At 35.8% G+C, this 20,806-nt stretch overlaps 2 protein-coding genes across 14 annotated transcripts; one reads left to right on the top strand and one right to left on the bottom strand.

The window, feature by feature from the left end:
* The first annotated feature begins 735 nt into the window (after positions 1-735).
* Positions 736-9,858, top strand: LOC132311146 (uncharacterized). The gene is made up of 7 exons (XM_059808899.1): positions 736-1,005; positions 1,776-1,841; positions 5,179-5,359; positions 8,519-8,670; positions 8,815-8,865; positions 9,196-9,296; positions 9,408-9,858. The coding sequence occupies exons 1-6, from the start codon at positions 736-738 to the stop codon at positions 9,247-9,249; spliced, it is 774 nt and encodes a 257-aa protein (XP_059664882.1). The 3' UTR covers positions 9,250-9,296; positions 9,408-9,858.
* A 278-nt stretch (positions 9,859-10,136) lies between these two features.
* On the bottom strand, positions 10,137-19,832 carry LOC132311145 (putative disease resistance protein RGA3). 13 transcript variants are annotated; one of them, XM_059808889.1, is made up of 6 exons: positions 19,464-19,832; positions 11,838-12,849; positions 11,363-11,431; positions 11,059-11,133; positions 10,439-10,509; positions 10,137-10,344 (listed from the first exon to the last, which is right to left on the bottom strand). In XM_059808889.1, the coding sequence occupies exons 1-2, from the start codon at positions 19,547-19,549 to the stop codon at positions 11,874-11,876; spliced, it is 1,062 nt and encodes a 353-aa protein (XP_059664872.1). In that variant the 5' UTR covers positions 19,550-19,832; the 3' UTR covers positions 10,137-10,344; positions 10,439-10,509; positions 11,059-11,133; positions 11,363-11,431; positions 11,838-11,873. The 13 variants fall into 13 exon arrangements, 10 of the variants coding, with proteins under 10 accessions (XP_059664872.1, XP_059664874.1, XP_059664871.1 ...); XM_059808891.1 differs by having other exon boundaries at positions 10,439-10,558; positions 11,059-11,116; XM_059808888.1 differs by having other exon boundaries at positions 11,059-11,116.
* Between the last annotated feature and the right edge of the window lie 974 nt (positions 19,833-20,806).

The following is a 20,806-nucleotide window of genomic DNA, read 5'->3' as shown; positions in this document are numbered from 1 at the left end:
AAGAACAAAGTTTTGATTTAAGAACACTTACGACACGAAGGAGTTTTCACAACGCCACAGCACAACACCACAATCGATTTTTCACCGACTTTACAACTCTTGCAAGTTATCTTCAACCGATCAATAAACAAATACAAAGATTCAATCGATTTAGAGAACAAATACACATAAAAACGGGTTAGGGTTTCAGAACACTAAGGAATTTAGAGTCGGCCTCTCTCGTATACAATGCAGACTTAGGGTTTAAAATGGTTAAGTGTGTTTTATATAGTTGGGGCATGTTTGGTTTTAGATTTAATTATATTCAGGTTTAAGTTATCCTAATTTTATACAATTTCAGGTTTATATTATCCTTCTGCCAAACAAACCCCATTTTACACAAATTTGGACAAAAGGGTCATTTTACCTGGCCGGTATTATAATCATTAATTTATTCAACTGAAGTGAGGGTATTATCGTCATTTTACACCACTAGGGACCCAATCGCACCAAATTGATAGTATAAGGGGGTTTTTTTACTACACAGGGACTGATATGCACTATATCGATAGAGCCTAAAAATTAAAAACTCTTCATGATTTAATAACGTTGCGGTATAAATGCAATCGAATGCGTTCTGGTTTTAAACTCTTTAACCATACAAACCACCATTCTAGGGTTTTAGGTTTTTAGCTCTCCACTTTCTCACTCTCCAAACAAACCCCCATTCGCTGCATTTCACAAACTTTTTCTGCAATGGCCACAAGGTTCTTGTTTTCAAGAACGATATCCCAAAACCTCTACCAAACTCTCCATCATAGTCGTTGCAATGACACTCCCAGTATCTCAAAGTTCCTCAGAACCCTTCACTCTCTCGTTTCCACAGAATTCCAATTCCATCCCTCAAATTACAGGGCCATGTCGTCTTCCCCCAACTACAAACCCCAAGACGCCGAAACATCTGTTGCCGCTGCGTTAAATCTTGATAATCAGGTTCCCGCCACGGTGATCGACGGCTTTCTGGGGGTTCTAGAAAGGTTAGATTTTTCTGTTTGAAAGGATTAATATCGTTGTTATTCTGATTATTTATTTCATATTTTGATTTGGGAGCCTCTATTTGGCTGTTGAGAAAACTGAGGAGAAGAAAAGTTCGACATTTTGGGGCCATTTGTTATTTCTCTGTGGCTGTTGAGGAGAACTGTGGAAAAGAAAATATATATAACAATTTGTTGGTTATATGTTATCTTTGTATCAAAACAAAACTCTGGAACTAAGCCAATAAATTTATTAGGCTCTTGAGTTCGAGGATTTTGTGGCTGGTCCTAATAACGAGGGTTTTGATATTGGTACTACATTAAATAAGAACATTTTTATCAATGGCATTTATAATTACTTCTTTTTCCTGAATTGTTTAATTTGAGAACTAAGCAGAATTATGTACTATTATTTAAATCACACACGCTAAAATGAACCCACATGTGAAAATATGTGTAAATATGTAAGTATTCAGTTATTTTTGTATGCATGTTCTGTTTTTGTTTTGCTTTTCAAGGGGACAAGTGTAAATTTCAGATGTAAAAAAGTAAAAAAATTGAACATGTGTTAATGTATGTATTTATGCTAGGTAAAGAGACTATATTAAGCTTTGGCTTGATATAGGTTGTGCTATTGGTTTTTGGAAGATATGAAAGCTTTCATGCACTACTTATTGTTAAAATTGTGCATTTGGGTCCAATTATTGAATTTTGCTTCTGTTATTCTTAAAAATCTTGCTTACATCATTCGTACTGTGGCAGACCACTCTGTTGAGTCATATCTTGACATCTCAACATGGGAAACGGATCGCTGTCATTGAAAATGAGGCATTAAGGTCTACCTGTCTTGAAACTCCGAATTTTGGGCTACTGCTTTGAGTTTTTTTGGAGTATACATCTCTCTCTCCCACCCTCCCCCATCCCCCCTACCTCTAGTAATTTCAACTATTTATGTATGTTTTGCTCCCCTGCCCCTCCAAGACTTGTAGAGCTGAACTGTATATTTTCTTGCTACTAGCTTTAATGGTTTTTTTTTTTCCTAAATGAAGGAAAGTTTTTATGAATATACACAATATAGTACAAGAGAAAGAGTGGGGGCATACCCCCCACACAAGACAGAAAATCCTTAAAGGAAAAGAATCCTAGGACAGGCCCTTGGAAACAAGCTAACTAGTTAATAAAATCAAGAACATCGTGCAGGCAAACCCCCACAATGTCCATCACTTCCTACAGAATACATTTAGCCAATTCAGTTGAGTCTTTGGACTTATTGTTGTGTGGTCTATCATTCCTCTCCATCCAAAGAAAATACAATGCAGCAACGAAGATAATTTTAAACATTTTGTTTCTGATTGAGCTCCCTGAGAATTGTTGAGTAAGATCCTGAGCCATATCATTGATTGAAAAGTAGCTCTGTAAATTCCATTGGCAAACACATGACAGGTTCGACCACACCTGCCAAGCAAACTCACAACAGCAAAAAAGGTGGTCCACATCTTCTATGTTTTTATAGCACAAACAACATCTTGAGACCAGAGATATCCCTCTTTGTTGAAGATACAAGTTGGTAAGGATAGAAATCTGTAATACCAAAACAGTATGGGTTGACCATCTATGTCTCCCCCTTTGACCCTGCATGCATTCTATACAGATTTAAATGTGTATTGTTTGGAGTGCTATCCAAACTTATCATCTCCCCCATGAATAGGTTGCTGAAGGAGATATTGAAGCACCCCATTGGTGATGTTGTGACTGTTGTCAAACACATCCCACTAGCCTGCTGCAATAAATTCTTTTAAACAAATCTGATGGTTTTATTTTAACTGATTATAGATTATTATGGTAGGTTCTGGTCTTGAAACTTTTTAATGATGGTAAACATAAAGCTTTGCATTAAACATAACATGCTTCATTGCTTTTCAAGCTTTGATAAATTATTCATAAAACAAATTTCTTCCTGTTGTGGTCTGAAACAAAAATAAGGAAAAAGAAAAACAAAAACAAAAAGGAAAAAAGATGTCTCATTTGCACGGGAGCTTCATAATACAAAAAACAAGAAGGTAGAAATAAAGAAATTAAAGGATGAGTTTTATGTTCATCTTGAATAGCAATTCCCCCCCTCCGTTTGAACAACTTTTCTAATACTTGATGATTGTGACATACAGTGATGGAACCAAAAATTTATTTCAGTAGAGGTGACTTTGAACTGTAAGGAGATAAAAAAGAAAATTCACCTAAATTAATATTTAACTTAATTGTAGATTGGTAATATTTTCATAAAATACATTCACAAATGTCGTCAACTAGTTTCATGAATGTTGCAAGACTGCTAAATATATCACCAAAGGAAGTAACTCAGTGGTATCTCCTCTACCTCTCAAAGTGAAACGTTTTGAGTTCAAGTCTTTATAAGGTTAAAATGTGTTCCAGATTATTTTCATAGATAAAAAATTAACAATGCTAAATTTGTATTTCTCAATCTCTACGCGACAGTCCTAATTAGTAGGATCAATGGCAAGGTCACAAGCAAATAAACTAATAAATATATACTTTGCCTCTTTTCATCTCTACCATAGATTATTAGGACTTCTCGTACCATCTTCAGACTAGCACTTCTTCCACGAAGAGATAGATTGTCAACGAAAAGAATAAAAAGAAAATTATTGTTTTAGTTATTCAAAGAGCGAGTCGTGGACGGTGAAGGGAGGGATAGTCGAGATGCAGACTAGAGATGATGGTGTTCTTGTCTTGAATAAATTACTTATCATCTCTAGTCTGCATCTCGACTGAGTTGAAAGATTCCAAGAATCAAGCGAATTGAATAAATTCTTGATGTGAAGACGAACTAAAATTGCAAACAGAATCCAAGTCAATTGCTTCGATGCAATTGTTGCGGTTGATATCAATTAGGGTTTGAGATTGAAGAGAAACAAACTGCTGTGGCAAACACAGAGAGAGAGAGAGAGAGAATCGATGCTATAAAATTGTATGCGAGAACCAAATGTGGACTGAAAGCGAGATGAACAGAGGTTGTTGCAATTGTGAAAGAAGTGGAGCTACTGTTTGCAAAGAACCGAGGTAGATGTGCAATTGGAACAGAAGGAGAAGAACGATAATGTGCTGCAGTTGTCTGCGATTAGGGTTTGCTATTGATGATGCGTACTGATGGTGTGATAGAAGAGTTGCAAGAAGAGAAGCTATGTGATAGAAGAGTTGCAAGAAGAGAAGCTATTCAAGTTGCAAAGAGAAAGAAATCTGATTGTGATCTGATAGCGATTGCAGTGGTTGCGATTGATACAAATGTGATTGTTCATTGTAACTATTGAACTATTGACATCATGATCTTTCACTGTACAATCTCAAAATGTAGTAACATCTTAAGTGTATCCCGAGGATAGGTAGCATCACTTATCTGTAAGTTCCCTAATTAAATGTATAACATGGGGAATGGTGGTGCCATAAGTCAAAATTATGATAAATATGCTGATATCTCATGGATTGAGTGACATTGAATTCTAATTCGTCTTTAGATAACCAAAACCAAAATGCTGATTCTAGTACATAATTGGTGTAAGACTCTAGTGGATCACTATTTTGAAACCCCTTGTTTCCTGGTTGTTGTTGTCAAACTTTTCATATATGTATGTTGTTGGCATTGTCTCATGCTGGTAATGACGTACCGCACACCAATCAGCCACCGAAGGATTATGCTGTTTGCTATATTCAATAAAAAAAAAAAAGTTATTTCTATTGAAAAGTTTGTGAAACGTGAACATTAACCCATAGTCTAGAGTAGCCAGAGGCCAATTTCTTGTCTATACTCAAAACTGAACTTTTATTTTTTTACACTTCTACTGCTTGTTCAAGTAAAACCTCACTTTCTTATGCCTTTTTTCTCGTTTTTCCTTAATTTCTTGTTTGTTAAACAAAAGACTGCTTGAACATCGTCTGGTAGTATATATAGCAAGCTTACTTGTTTTGATGTAGTTTGTAGCATTTTTTTTGAGATTTTGTGCTAAGATTTTACCAATGAAAAGACTGTAACTACTGTTGGTAGCATACTATATGCTAAAAATGTGCTTGGTGATGTTGGTACTTATATATAATTGATTTCCATTTTTCTTTATTTTATTTTTTTAATTTTAATTTTTTATTTTCATTGCAGTTTGGTGAGATGGATATTGATGGTTCATTGGTTGCTAGTCACTCCTCTTCTAATGATAATATAGCCATGGTTAATAATAGTTGTCTGTGCTGCACCGTGCGCGGAGATCTGGTCAAATTGCTTTTGGAATTGGTTAAGAAGAAGCGTGATGAATTTGATCATATTGTTGTAGAAACAACAGGTATATCCATTTCCTCTATATATTCAAGTATAATAAATTGTTGTACATGTAAGTAAATAGGCACATATTTTATTTATCTAGTTCACATATAATTATACGCACACACACACAAATATTTTATCATATAGAAAAGGTTTAAATGCTTTATGTTCAGAAGCATTTTTTATTTTATTTTATGTATTTTGTGTTATATTATTTCTCTCTCCGTGTATATACACAAACATTATTTTATTTTATTCAAATTAGTAATGGTTTGGGCTTTAGTTTTTTGGGCTTACGGATTGGGTCTTGAAGTGTTGGAGAAGGCATAGGTGGAGATATTAGGGCCCATGGTATTGGATGTGTGTGTGTGTGTGTATATATATATAATAGAGATTATATTTTTAATTCATGTTACATGTTATGTGTGTATATATATTATTATGTCATGTTTTATTTTTATTGCTATTATTATTATTATTATTATTATTATTTTCTCTTATCAGACTTAGTGACGCAGGACAAGTAATAACTTATAGAATCTAGAAAGAAAGAAGGGGATGAGAATGAGAAGATGAGATGAGGATAGACGAAGGAGGTGAGAAGACAGACGAATAGGGATGGGAATCAGATTAAAGGAGGTAGGATAGATAGACGGAGGGATTAAGAACAACAAGAACAAGAGGGAGAAGAGACACAAAGGGAGTTCGCAAACTCAACGATAATATCCAATATTTCAAAAAACTGATTTGTCTAATTATATTTAAGCCCTTTATATGAACAAAGCATAAACAAGCCCTAAAACAACAAAGTACTGAAATACCCCTAAAATTAAAACATTATTAAAAGAACCATAAGCATAAATAAAAACCCTAATTTACTAATATCCCTAATTCAATCTTTCTTTTCCGCTTCTCCGGTGAGAAGGGTGGGTCAGTTTTAGCTTTTCAGTTTGCGCCTTGTTCTCCATCACTCAGGGTAGGATTTAGTACATGTATATATATGTATGTATTGGTCTGGAGGATTTTCTTTTACGTAAAAGAAAACAGAGGCAGAAAGGGAGAGAGAGAGACACACACGAGAGAGAGAGAGAGAGACGACCAGAGAGGGAGAGAAGAAGGAGAAGGTGAATTGGCCAAAGGAAGGAGGGAACGAAGGCAATATATAGTTGCCGAAGTTGGAGAAGAAGACCGGAGATTTTACAGAGACCTTGTCGGTTGATTTTCAATCCAAAAATCATTAGGCAAGTTCCTTTTCTACTCTTCTCCTTTGAACCTTTAGACTTTGCATCACATGCTAGGGTTTTAGGGATGTAAATAAGATGATTAAAATCTGTCTTATTGCTGTGTATGTTTAGAAAACTTCTACTGGTAATGTTTGTATAAGTTTGTATATAATGATTAAACATGTGAATCAATGCTTTAAATCCCTGTTTTAATTTGCTTTAGCATGTATTAATGTGTTATATTAAATATGGAGATGAATTGAAACATAGACGCATGTTATGGGACCCGAAACGAAGGAGTTGCAGGTCTGAAATGGTAGCTGCGAAGCAGGGAACAACAGCTGTCGGTCGATGCATAGGGGGCTAGGTGTCGACCGGTTTGCTTAACTCGGTCAACGTCCAAACCCCCTGGAACAGAGGGGCTGTGTTTGGTTGATTGCTTCAGATTTGATGTTTTGAAGGGGCTTAAATTGAACCAATGGGGTTGTACAAGTACCAGAATGTTTAATATAATTTAGTATGCTTTGGGAATGAATGAAGAAGGCTTGAATCAATTAATAAGTTGAAATTATTCCTTTATGATGCTTTAACTGTGGTAATAGTTGCATTAAACTGTTTTATGATTTTAATCATATGTATTGATGTCCTTGTGATCTAAAACACGATCCATGAATGTATACACCTGTAGTACCATTGTTAGATATGGTTTTGATGAGATTTATAAATGTATGTGATGAAACACACAGACATGTATTGTAAAAAAACTACATTTTAATCTTCAAAGACTTATTAAAATGTGTTTTGAAGTGTCTGACAAGCATCGGTTACGTGATCAAAGTATCTGAGAAGTATCATATACATGTTAGAAAAAATATATATATATTTTTAAATTATGGATACGTTTAGGAAGTATTGGACATGTATCTCTGAGTATGAGTATCGGTATCCGATATGGACACAATACGGTTACGTCACTCTTGTAGAAGTATTCGTGCTTCCTAGCTCTGGACAAATATTTGCTGTGTGGATGAAGAATGACCTAGAAGGAATGACCTAGAAATTTATAACATTTGGTGACATGACGAAGTATGCCATGAGTTGATGGCTTTTATAGACCTCAAATGACTTTCCCTGATTGGCTTGCATCCACGAAAAATCCTTTTGATTGTTATTCTACTCCTTTGAATAAGAAGGTTTGTTTTGTGAAGGCACCACACAATTAAAGGGGTTGCAAGTTCATGGTGATATAAGACTAAAGGTCAACTTCACACGATTTACCAATTACCTATTAGCACATTGATGAAATAAGGATTTCAACCTACTAGGCATGAGACTTACCCGAAAAAAAGAAACCTACTAGGCATGAGAAAGTAATGCCCCAAGTATTTTCTTTATCGAAAATATTGAACCTATAATGGGGGAACTACTCATCTAGTCTCCACTGTGGTGAACCCGCACGGGTGGCCTAGTGGATAAGTTTCTTGGGGCAAAGTATAAACTCGGACGCCTTGAGTTCGACTCACAGGGCCCAAAAACACCTGGATTTAAAAAAGTCTCTATTGTGGCTACTGGAGATTTGTATGACGGAAAAACCTCGTTGAGTGATGGCGCTAAACAGATTTGTGTCATCAGTCCATTCTGTGCAAGGGACCTGGACCAGTCAACAGGCCTGGGTCTCACAGGCTTTTTTACACTCCTATTAGTGCCCTGCTCAAAGGAAGAAAAGCTTTTTTTATTTGTTTTCTCCTTTATTTGGCTTTCTGTGAAGCATCAGTTCTTCTTGGCTCGCCTTAGAGGGGTGTGATGCTATTTCTTCTCATATAATATACATCCTATTAAAGATTAGTTAGTTGCATCCGGCAAAAACCTGAAAGTCAGCTGTTTACTTCACCAGCTGCAGGTATTGAGGGTATATATATGATATATTCATGGATTTTTTTAATGTTATTTTACAGGGCTTGCAAAGCCAGGTCCGGTGATTGAAACATTTTGTACTGATGAGCTGGTTTCACGATATGTGAAACTTGATGGAGTTGTTACTTTGGTTGATTCTAAGCATGCCATACAACATTTGAATGAAGTGAAACCTAGATTTGTTGTTAATGAGGTAGTGGAACAAGTTGCCTATGCAGACCGTATTAGATTTCTTCTTAATAACCAGGAACTTTACCTAACTTATTATGACTTCCTTTGGAATTCAATGAATTCTTTTTCTACTATCTTTATGCACTTCATTGTATAATGTTGGCAGATAGATTTGGTGACTGAGGCTGACTTGGAGGTGTTGACAAAGCGAATTCAGGTAGGCTTTTACCTTGTACATAGATAGATTTTACTTGTATCTTTGAAATGTGGCTACTCATTGAATTGGGAGGGTTAGAGGTGTTTTTAGGCTGTGCCAATAGAAACTGAACTTGTATGAATGTGGAAAGTGGTAAAACGGTTGTTGGCATTTTTATATCTATTTGATTCCGGCACAATGATTGATGCTTTGAAGTGTAGGCACTTCTTCGGTTAGTTCAGCCATGGGTTTTGCTTTTGCATTTTGATAAGCCAAATTTAACTTTAGTCTGGTTTTGCATTTTGATCCCACTGCCTGCAACTTATTTTCTGGTTTTACATGATGCTTCAGCTTGATGATTGGCTTGACTGCTTGAAGAAAAGGGGGAAGACCTGTACAGGATGAAAGGAGTTTTGTCTGTGAAGGATTCACACGAGCGTTATGTTTTTCAGGTCACCTAAGTGCTCACCACCTTAATTACTGTTTGCGACTCGAGTGAATTGAGTACAAGTTAATCTCATATGTTCTCTTTCTCTCTAATTCTTGTTCATCTGTTTTTCTAGGGGGTGCATTCCACTTTGGATGGATGCCCAGGGAAGACATGGGGACCCGATGAGAAGAAGATAAACAAGCTCGTCTTTATAGGAAGGAACTTGGATGAAACTTCCCTAAGAAAAGGTTTCAAAGGTTGCCTAGTGTGAGCAGAATAGATTAATAGCTCAAATGAAGCGCGCGCCTGATCGTGGCTTTCAGTCATCAACCATTGCATATATATATCCATGGGTTTGGTTCGGCAATGAATTGGATCCACATACTGTAAAAGTTCAGTTTCTGCAAAGACGGACATAAACCCACCCTTGACTAAATTCTTCAATGTATCATTTTTATGGTGCATAAATTTATATTGTTCTCGTCTTTTCTGTCTCTTGTTGTTTCAGTTATTCTGTTTAGATTTTATTTACAATAATTATCAATAATTTACTGAAAGAAGGATTTATGTTTAATTTCATGATAGTAAGTATATGTATATTGTTGTAGACATATTGTTGTACTTGAGGCCTTGCTTTCATAGTATCATCTTGCTTGAGTTTGCATTGTTGCTGCTTATATTGTTGTAGACATATGGTTTAGCTCCTATTTTCTTCATCTTGTCTTTCTTTCCGTGGTGCTTATTTTTTTTATTTTTTAAACCTGTGTTTGGTTTCTTTTAATTAAAATCTCAGCTTACCGACCAAAAAAATAAAAACAACAGATTATCGAACAATACACAATGCAGTTGTAGACACATTCCCTTGACTGAATTTTTTTGGATAATTTTACATTGTGAAAGAATAATGCTATCTCAAGCAAAAAAATTTGCTTCATCTTGTGTAATCAAATGACAGCATCAGTTAAATTGAGAACACTTGAAATCCCAAGCCAAACACTTGAAATTGCAACCACAAACCACAACTTTTCTAGGTAGTCTTCAAGTATCATGGTCACCTATTTGTTCATCTCCTGGCAACAACACAATATTAAAATAAATAGCATATCAAAAATAAGAAATAAATAAATAAAATTAATAATTATGTTAATAATAGCAAATCAATACATTTCAAAATGCTGAATCCCTGGCCTTCTTGAATCAGTTGACACTTGTTGGATTACCTCTGCGCTAATCTCCTGTCGGGAACAAAATGTGCTAGTGAATACTTTCAACGTATAAAGTTCACTACAACAAAAATTTTAGAGCTCAACATACTTTATTTTTTATCACTGGCATTGAGATAATAAGACAGCAAAAACAAGCAAGCAAAATTTTACAAAAACATGTTTCATTGAATGAGGCAACCCCAAATGGGACTTAAATTGACCTGAAAGAGTACTAAAATGTGTTTTTTTGCCAAATTGGATAGATGAATCTGGAATACACTTTTAATGGATTATATGAAAATTGAAACAAAATAGTTAAAATCCAGTTGATTAAATAACAATTAAAAATTTGGTTTGTCAAAAATTTGGGTTGGAGAATTTGAATAATAGATTTAGGTTGAATATCTAAATCAACTATTTACTATTTAGAAGAAAAATAGTCATAAATCGAAACCTTACATGGACGCATTCTTTCTCAAAGAAACAACATAATGGTCCTCGTCCAATTTCCAATATATATATATGGCCAACATTAATTATAGAAAAATTAACAAAGAGAAGACTTTGGAAATTACATACATCGAAAATGCACAATGAAGGAGGACCGTCCCGAACCGTTCATCTTGTTGCTAAGTTCCTACAAACATATATTGGCTATTAATAGATTCAGATTGTATTTGAGAAACATTAGGACAAAAAATAATAATAATAATAATAATAATAATAATAATAATAAATAAAAATAGAAGAAGGAAGAGTTTAGAATACCAAATAAATATATAAAACCTTAAGAAATTACAGTTCTGCAGTGTTTTCAGAGTTATCCAGAGAAGAGCAATGCCTAGTGGAAAGTTTTTAATAAGAAAAAATCAAAATTACATACCTCTAAAATGTATGTGAAAAAATGTCATAAAGTCACGAACCCTTATTCTTATTATCGATATCCTGTCATCTACAATCAAATGTTCAAACTATTAGTACTTACAAAAAAAAATAAAAACAACGAAGAGCAAGTTAATTGTGTTGTATCTATAATAACTTATTAGCCATATGTGTAACCATTCCTTGTTTGATATTGTTGACCAATATGCATAATAAAAATATTGAGACAAAAGGAGATGACATTATCAAGAAACATGACAGCATATTGAAATTTGTTTGCACTTTTGTTTTTGCAAAATTCACATAAATTTTAGTTAAACAATGAGAAATTACTTCTACTTCGAGCAGAGGATTTGTTTAATTTATCTAATCAAATGATGTGAAGTCCGAACACAATGTAAGCAAGATTGACCCGGTAGTATTATACATTATAACACAAATATGTATAGATATATTTAATATTAAGAAGAAGTTACCTTTTGTAACATCAACAGTTTGTAATTTGTGCCATCTCAGTCATTGACACGTGGTATGTGTTGTATCTTATACCAATCCTCCCCGCTTCCCTTGTCGCATCTCCTTTTGAGTTGTTCACCACATCCCCAAATTGACAAAGTTGTGAGATTGGTTAGGCTTTGAATGCTGTCTAGAAGTGACACAACCTTAGGGCTACTCACAATTGACAACGATTGAAAAGATGCAAGATTTCCCAACCAGTCAGGCAACGATGTTAGCTCTCTACAAAAATTGACCGATAGAGATTGCAGTGCAGGGACATGGTGTAAGGCCTCCGGCAAAACCACCAACTTGGGATTATCTAATATTTGCAGATTTCTAAGGGAATGGAGGTGTTTAATACCCTCCGGCAGAGAAACGAGCTCGCCGCATCCAAGAAGAGTCAAACTCTCAAAGGCTTTGAGGTGTTGCAGTCCCTCAGACAAGGACTTCAACTTTCTACAGCAGCGAACCTCTAAAGAACGAAGAGAGTTGAGGCCTTGTAATCCTTGTTCGGGTAATGACTCAATCTCATCACAACTCCTGATCACCAGTGACTCAAGAGCACTGAGGTTTGAGATGGAACTCAATAAGACATCACTGCATCCATCTACTTTTAAATCTTTGAGTGACGGAAGGCATGACATCAATGTCAACTTCGTGCAATCATGAATAAACAGTCGAGAAAGACAAGGAAATACATCTTTTTCTTCCCCTCTTGACAACCTTTCCAAACATGGCATGCTATAAATCTGAAGATGTTTCAACCAACGCAATCGACTATATGGTGGAAAACTTTGACAATTTTTGCAACCATAAAGTGAAACAGCAACTAAATTTTGAAGCAGTACTAGATCACTCATCCAGCGTGGGAAAGAGGTACCTGGATAATCTTGTATGATCAACTCTTTAAGATTTGGGTGAGGTTTAAGAGAATCTAGTACCCGTTCAGCATTTTCTGATTCACTTCCACGATTCCAACCCAAACGCAAGCTGTGTTAAAAATAATTAATGCCATGTTCATTCATATATATGTTTATTCATGCATCTATTATTGTACATGTATCAAGTGGATACATGTATCAAGAGTGTACATGTATCAAGTGTGTGCATGTATCATGTGTGTGGTTGAGATTGTCTTGAAAAGTTCAAAGGTCTATGGAAGAATAGTATATATAGGGTAATGTATTTGTTGTTAAGATATGAACACAACAAAAATTCAATTCAATACAATATTTGTTTCTCTCCTCTCTTTACTTAGAAATTATTTAGTTGGTTGAAACTATAGCCAACATAAATGGTATCAGAGCCTGATTTCGATCAAGAGCAAACTGGGCGTGAAGCTTATTGACGGGAAAACAAACTCCGAAGAAGATCCATCGTGATGGCGACTACAGGCAATCAAAACCAAGGTGCCCATCAATCAGCACTTCCCATTTTTGATGGGGAAAATTATGATTTTTGGTATGTGAAGATGAAAACCATTTTTCTCTCATATGATTTATGGGATTATGTTGAAGATGAGTATGATGAACCGGATGATACAACAACTTTGACGAATGCCCAAAGACAACAATTGAAAGATCATAAGAAGAAAGATGCAAAAGCTTTAGGCTTGATTCAACAAGGAGTTGCTGATACAATCTTTCCCAGAATTATCAATGCTTCTAAAGCAAATGAGGCATGGGATATTCTCGAGAAGGAGTATAGAGGCAGCACGAAGGTAGGAACTGTAAAACTCCAATCTTTGAGAAGAGATTTTGAAAATATGAAAAAAGAAATGGAGTTGTTGAAAGATTATTTTTCTAAACTTATGGAGGTGGTAAATCAAATGAAGACCTATGGGGAAGATATTTCTAATCAAAGAATTGTTGAAAAAATTCTGATTAGTTTGCCGGAAAAATATGACTCTATTGTTGCTGTTATTGAAGAGCCTAGAGAGCTTGAAAACTTGAGTGTTGAAGAATTGATGGGTTCCATAAAAGCATTTGAGCAAAGGTTGAGTAGGCGCTCCGAAAAGACAATTGAAAGTGCTTTTCAATCCAAGCTCAATGTTAGTTCCAAAAATCAAGAAAAATACCCATCAAGTTTTGATCGATCCAAAGGTGAATCTTCTAGAGGTGGAAGACACGGAAGAGGAAGAGGAAGAAATTCAAGAGGAAGAGGAAGAAATAATTTTGAAAGAAGTGGAAATATAAAGTCCACTCAACAAAATTGTGGAATTTGCAAGAGAAGTAGCCATGTTGACAAAGATTGTTGGTTTCGGGGAAAACCTCAATGTTTCAATTGCAAGAAATTTAGACATGTTCAAATAGTTTGCCGGTTGAAAATAAATCAGCAAGCTAATTTTTTCGAAGAGCAAGAAGGTGAAACGAGCATGTTTTATGCTTGTCACTCGACATCGGAACAAAATGATGATGTGTGGTTTCTTGATAGTGGGTGTAGTAACCACATGACCGGAGATAAAAACATATTCTTGGAGATTGATTCTTCATCCAATTCTCAAGTGAGGATGGGAAACGATGCCTTGGTCCAAGCAAAGGGAAAAGGTATTATTGCCATAGAGACAAAAAAAAGGAAGAAAGCATATTCGGGATGTGTTACTTGTTCCGGATTTGGAGCAAAATTTGTTAAGTGTTGGACAGCTTGTAGAGCATGGGTACTCCATTCATTTTGATAAGGACTCTTGCAAAATTTATGACAAGGGAGGACAAAATCATATTGTAGCAAAAATCAAGATGGGCAAAAATAGAAGCTTTCCTCTCACTTTTTCATGTTCAAAAAATATGGCCTTAAAGATGGATGTTGTTGATGAGTCTTGGCTTTGGCATAGAAGACTTGGCCATTTGAATTTCCAAAGCTTAAAGAATTTACAACAAAATAGCATGGTCTATGGGTTGCCAACAATACAAGAAGTTAAAGAAGTTTGTGAAGGTTGTGCTCTTGGCAAGCATCACCGAGAGTCATTTCCGAAAGAGAAGGCATGGAGGGCTAAAGCACCATTGGAGCTTGTTCATACCGATGTGTGTGAACCGACGACAACACCAACTCAAGCGGGTAACAAGTATTTTATTATTTTCGTTGATGATTTTTCAAGAATGACATAGATTTATTTCATGAGACAAAAATCAGATGTGTTCTCTATTTTCAAAAAAATTCAAAAGCTTGTTGAAAGGCAAAGTGGCCATCTTATCAAAGTGTTAAGAAGTGATAGAGGTGGAGAATATAACTCAAATGAGTTTGAAAAGTTTTGTGAAGATATTGGCTTGGAGAGACAATTAATGGTTGGGTACACTCCACAACAAAATGGAGTGGCAGAAAGGAAAAATAGAACAATCATTGAGATAGGAAAATCAATGCTTCATGAGAAGGGGCTACCTAAATCATTTTGGGGTGAAGCCGTGTATACGGCTGTTTACTTGATGAATAGGAGTCCAACAAAAGCGGTGGAGAATAAAACTCCATTTGAAGCATGGAGTGGAAGGAAGCCATCATTGAAACACTTGAAAGTTTTTGGGTGTATTTGTTTTGCTTATGTTCTAAGAGAAGTGAGGCACAAACTTGATGAAGCTAGTGAAAAATGCATCTTTGTGGGTTATAGCTCAAAATCAAAGGGCTATAGACTCTTTAATTTGAAGAAGAATAAATTGATTATTTGTAGAGATGTTCTCTTTAATGAGAAGGCTACTTGGGGTTGGAAAGAGAAGAAAGTTCAAGATCAAATCCCCATTTTCAATGAAGAATCAGGAAATCAAGAAAATGAAAATGAAGATTTTCTTGAAGTTCCACAAGAAATGTCTCCCGTATCTAGCTTACAATCCATCCCAACTTCTCCATCAAACTCAAATTCCTCATCTCCAAGTTCAACTCCAAGAAGAATGAAAAGTCTTAGTGATGTGTATGCAAGTTGCAATTTTTGTGTTGTTGAACCGAAGAACTTTGAAGAAGCAATTAAACAAGAGGCATGGAAGAAAGCTATGGAAGATGAAATTTATGTGATTGAGAAGAACAAGACTTGGGAGTTAGTAGAGAAGCCGGAAGACAAAGATGCGATTGGTGTGAAATGGATTTTTAAAAAAAAATTCAATCCGGATGGCTCCATTCAAAAGAACAAAGCAAGACTTGTAGCAAAAGGGTATTCACAACAGCTCGGAATTGATTTTCAAGAAACTTTTTCACCCGTGGCTCGTCTTGACACAATTAGAGCACTCATTGCCTTGGCGGCTCAAAATGGTTGGTCCTTGTATCAACTTGATGTAAAATCAGCCTTCTTGAATGGTATTTTGAAAGAGGATGTCTATGTAGAACAACCTCAAGACTTTGTTACAAAAGGAGAATAAGAGAAAGTTTACAAATTAAAGAAGGCTTTGTATAGCCTAAAATAAGCACCCCGGGCATGGTATAGTGAGATTGATTCTTACTTCATCAAAAAAGGCTTTCAAAGGAGCAAAAATGAGCCAACCTTGTACTACAAGACACAAGGTAAAACTGGGATTCTTATTGTTTCTCTTTATGTTGATGATTTGGTATTTACCGGAAGTGATGAAAAAATGATTGATGATTTTAAAAGAGAGATGATGAAAAAATATGAAATGAGTGATTTGGGTTTGTTGCATTACTTCTTGGGCATTTAAATTTATCAAAAAGAAGGAGGAGTTTTTATTTGTTAAAAGAAGTATGCAAAAACTCTTCTTGAAAAATTCAAAATGTTGAATTGCAAATCCGTTTGCACTCCCTTGGTTGTGAATGAAAAATTGATGAAAGAAGATGGAAGTAAAGAAGCGGATGCATCTCTCTATAGAAGCTTGGTTGGAAGTCTATTATATTTGACATGTTCAAGACCCTACATCATGTATGCTACAAGCTTATTATCTCGGTTTATGCACAATCCGATTCAAATTCATGTTGGGGCTGCAAAGAGGGTATTGAGATATATACAAGGTACACTTGATTTTGGTATCTTGTATGAGAAAAATGTTGATGCAAAGTTGTTTGGTTTTTGTGATAGTGATTGGGCCGGATTTGTTGATGATATGAGAAGTACTTCCGGTTATGCATTCTCTCTTGGTTCGGGTGTATTTTCATGGGCATCTAAAAAGCAAGAAACGGTTGCGCAATCTTCTGCTGAGGCTGAGTATATTTCAGCATCAATGGCAGCGTCACAAGCAATATGGCTCAGGAGAATTTTTGAAGATGTTGGTGAGAAGCAAAGGGAAGCTACTCCAATTTTATGTGACAACAAATCCGCAATTGCTATGACAAAGAATCCTATTTTCCATAGTCGCACAAGACACATTGCAATCAAACATTACTTCATTAGAGAAGCCGTGGAGAATGAAGAGATTCAACTCAAGTATTGTAAGACAGAAGACCAAGTTGCGGACATTTTTACCAAAGCACTTCCAAAAAATAAGTTTGAATACTGTAGAGAATTGTTGGCTGTCACAACATGGCATTAAGGGGGGTGTGTTAAAAATAATTAATTTCATGTTCATTCATGTATATGTTTATTCATGCATCTATTATTGTACATGTATCAAGTGGATACATGTATCAAGAGTGTACATGTATCAAGTGTGTGCATGTATCATGTGTGTGGTTGAGATTGTCTTGAAAAGTTCAAAGGTCTATAGAAGAATAGTATATATAGGGTAATGTATTTGTTGTTAAGATATGAACACAACAAAAATTCAATTCAATACAATATTTGTTTCTCTCATCTCTTTACTTAGAAATTATTTAGTTAATTGAAACTATAGCTAACAAGCTGTAGAGGTTTTTTTTCTGGTCTACGTTTGCTTTTCTTGCATCCACCCAATTCTCCACCCTCTCCAGATGCTTAATAGATAATTTTCCTCCCAGGTTTAACCCTTGCAGCTTACCCAAATGAATATCTCTCCTCCCATCCACAATGAAAATACTTAATGATTTGAGGTTGGTTAACTGCCCAATTTTTGGAGCCATTTCTGTTAGATCATCACAGCCTTCCATAAATAGATGTCGGAGATTGATCATGCGTCCCATGTGGTTGGGTAACCTTCCAAGACTCATGCACTCGTTAAGGTCTAAGGTCTGCAAATTTAATAGGTTGCATAATGACTCCGGAAGTGTCCTCAACCCATAATTGCGAGAAAGATTCAAGTACCTTAAATGAATTAGATTGTCAATTGAGTATGGAACCTTATCTATGAAACCTCCACTTACATTCAAAATGCGTAAGATACTAAATTTCATAAAGTCATGAGGAAATATTTTCACAAATAATGTTCTCAACGATTCAATATTTTATAATGCTTCATTGTCATAAACGGATATGACGTGACGAACACTCCTCTTTGGTTTATTATTTGGCCTTTCAACCTTCATCACGTGACATTCATCTTCCATAATAGATTGGGCAAGATCATGAACAAGATCATGCATCTTGAAACTTCTAACGTTGCCAAAATCATCATTCTCTACCTCTTGGAAGAAAGATCTCCAATACAATTCATTCCATATCTGGTTACCAATATCCTCCAATTCCATTATCCCATTAGACGAAATGAAACCATTGGCCATCCATAAATGAATTACACCACCCTTGTCAATTCTAGAATCTTTTTCAAATATGGCACAGTAGGCAAAACACTGCCTATATTTCGATGGAAGGTTATGGTAACTCAATCTTAATGTAGGCATTATATACCTCTCATTGTGATCTTGTGGTAAATTCCAAATCTCACTTTCTTTAACATGAAGCCACTCACTTTCTTCAATTTTGAAGTGCATTAATCTTCCTAAAGCCTTTGCAGCTAAAGGCACTCCCCTACACTTCTTCACGATCTCCTTCCCAATCACAACAAGATTTGGAGTTTCATCGTTGACTTGAAATGCACCTTGCTTGAACAATGACCAACAATCATCTTTTAATGAACCCGACAACTGATGTACAGGGAGCGTTCCCATAATTGATGCCACCTTTTCGAGACGGGTAGTGGTAATAATTGAAGCACCCCTTGATCTATATGCAAGTATAGATTTTAAGGTGTCCCACTTTTGTTCATCATCATTCCACACATCATCTAAAACCAACAAATATCTTTTGTCTATTCAACTTATCTTGAAGCTTCCTTTGGAGAAGATCCAAGGTTGAAATATCACAAGATTCCCCACATACTGATTCTATAATTAGTTTTAAGACCCTCTTCACTTCAAAATCTTCTGAAACACAAACCCAAATTCTCGGCTCAAAATGCTTAATTACCCTTTCATCATTGAACACTAGTTGAGCAAGCGTGGTCTTTCTGAGCCCTCCAATACCATGTATAGGAAGGACGGAAACACCCTGACACTCACTTGCATGCATCACCAACTGTTTGATGATACTTTCTTTGTCCTTTTCTCTTCCATACACCACATCTTCTTTATTTAGAACAGAGCTGGTCTCGCGCCATTCAGGAATTTCAACTCTATTCACCACAACCACCCTTTTGCAAATGAAATTGCGTCCTCTCATTAGCAATTGCATCCAAGTTCTCGTTAATCTCTTTCATTTTATTTCCAATCCTATGACGAAATTGAAAATTGTCTGGACTAGAATATCAAGATAAGAAGCAAGCACGTACCTTATTAAAAGATCCAGAATTGTGGCGTTTAAATTCCAATTGCGCGGCTTCGGTTGTGCTCTCGTCCAAGACGTCATCAATTTCATAAACTGCTTGTTTGAGCTTCCGCAACCAAATCTGAATCAGCTTGTCTTGCAGTTGCTTCTGCTCAGCAACTTCGAGAACTGCCTTGATTGTAGTGAGCTTGCTGGAAAGCTTTTTCATCTCCTTATCAACACTGCATATCAATCCAATCTCCCCCTCTACGAAAGAGAGCAAACGCTCCAACACAATTTGAACAAGTATCTCTGCCATTGTTAGTTAGTAAGCAAAGAGAGTTGATTATGGTTTCAAAATGCAAAAGATGGATCTCAATGAACCAAGGTGGTATCTGCTGGAAGAAAGCAGTGACAATATTGTCTAATTGGATGGATAGCATATGGCCAACTCATTCGCATGTGCAGTGGGGCCCAAATTGGAAGAAAACTGTGATAATTTTGTCTAATTGGATGATAGTAGCTTTCCCAAAACATGACTAATCGGCTGAGGGACCACCATATTACGAAAATTTAGCTCTTTCTTTTCTAAGCAATTACTACACGGAACTCTTTTTTCTAAGTTCTTTCCGGTGAAATTTCATCTTATTTGTTTTAAAATTTTAAAAGACTTTGAATACTATACGTGGTGAATTTAACCCTTTTTATGGACTTCAAACCACACACGTCACTGCTCATTCGCATGTGCAGTGGGGCCCCAATCGGAGGTAATTGATCAGAAATGTGGACCTCTTATATTGACACAGTAGGGCCCTAATTCGCATGTGGTCAACAATAGAATTGTAACGGTGAGGTTGCTTGTATGGACACATAAGTGGTAGAATAATAAGTATGCGTGGAAGAGTTGCTCATGGTAGTACCGGGGACCCATATGCATGTGTAGTGGGGCCCTATTTGGTTGCTTATACTTTGTCCACACATTCTTATTATTCCACTACTTCCATACAAGCAACCTCACCGTTACAAACCTTACTGTAACACCCCCACATTTTCCACGCATAAGTTGATCAGGCTTATACACGAAAAACGAGGGATATCAAAAACAATTGGCAATATACAAGCATGGAATACAAAATGATGATAATAAAAGAATTTAGACAGGAAAGGAACACTAAATAATACAACATCCATCCATCATTTATTTAATACCGTACTTCATTACAACTTGGAAATCCTATGTCAAGGATCCCTGAATATAACCCTGAGAGTTCAACGTCAAAAGTAAATAAAAACTGAAACTGAAGTAATACATAAAACTTCTACCCTGAACTGGATCGTAAGAGTAGATGAGTTCGGATGGTGGTCCCA

The sequence above is a fragment of the Cornus florida genome, unplaced genomic scaffold (genome assembly GCF_030987335.1).
Source record: "Cornus florida cultivar Cherokee Brave unplaced genomic scaffold, ASM3098733v1 CherokeeBrave_3.0.0_Hap2_Chr06, whole genome shotgun sequence".
Classification (NCBI taxonomy): Eukaryota; Viridiplantae; Streptophyta; class Magnoliopsida; order Cornales; family Cornaceae; genus Cornus; species Cornus florida.
The sequence above is the reverse complement of the archived record's forward strand: the minus strand, read 5'-3'. Positions and strand labels throughout refer to the sequence as shown.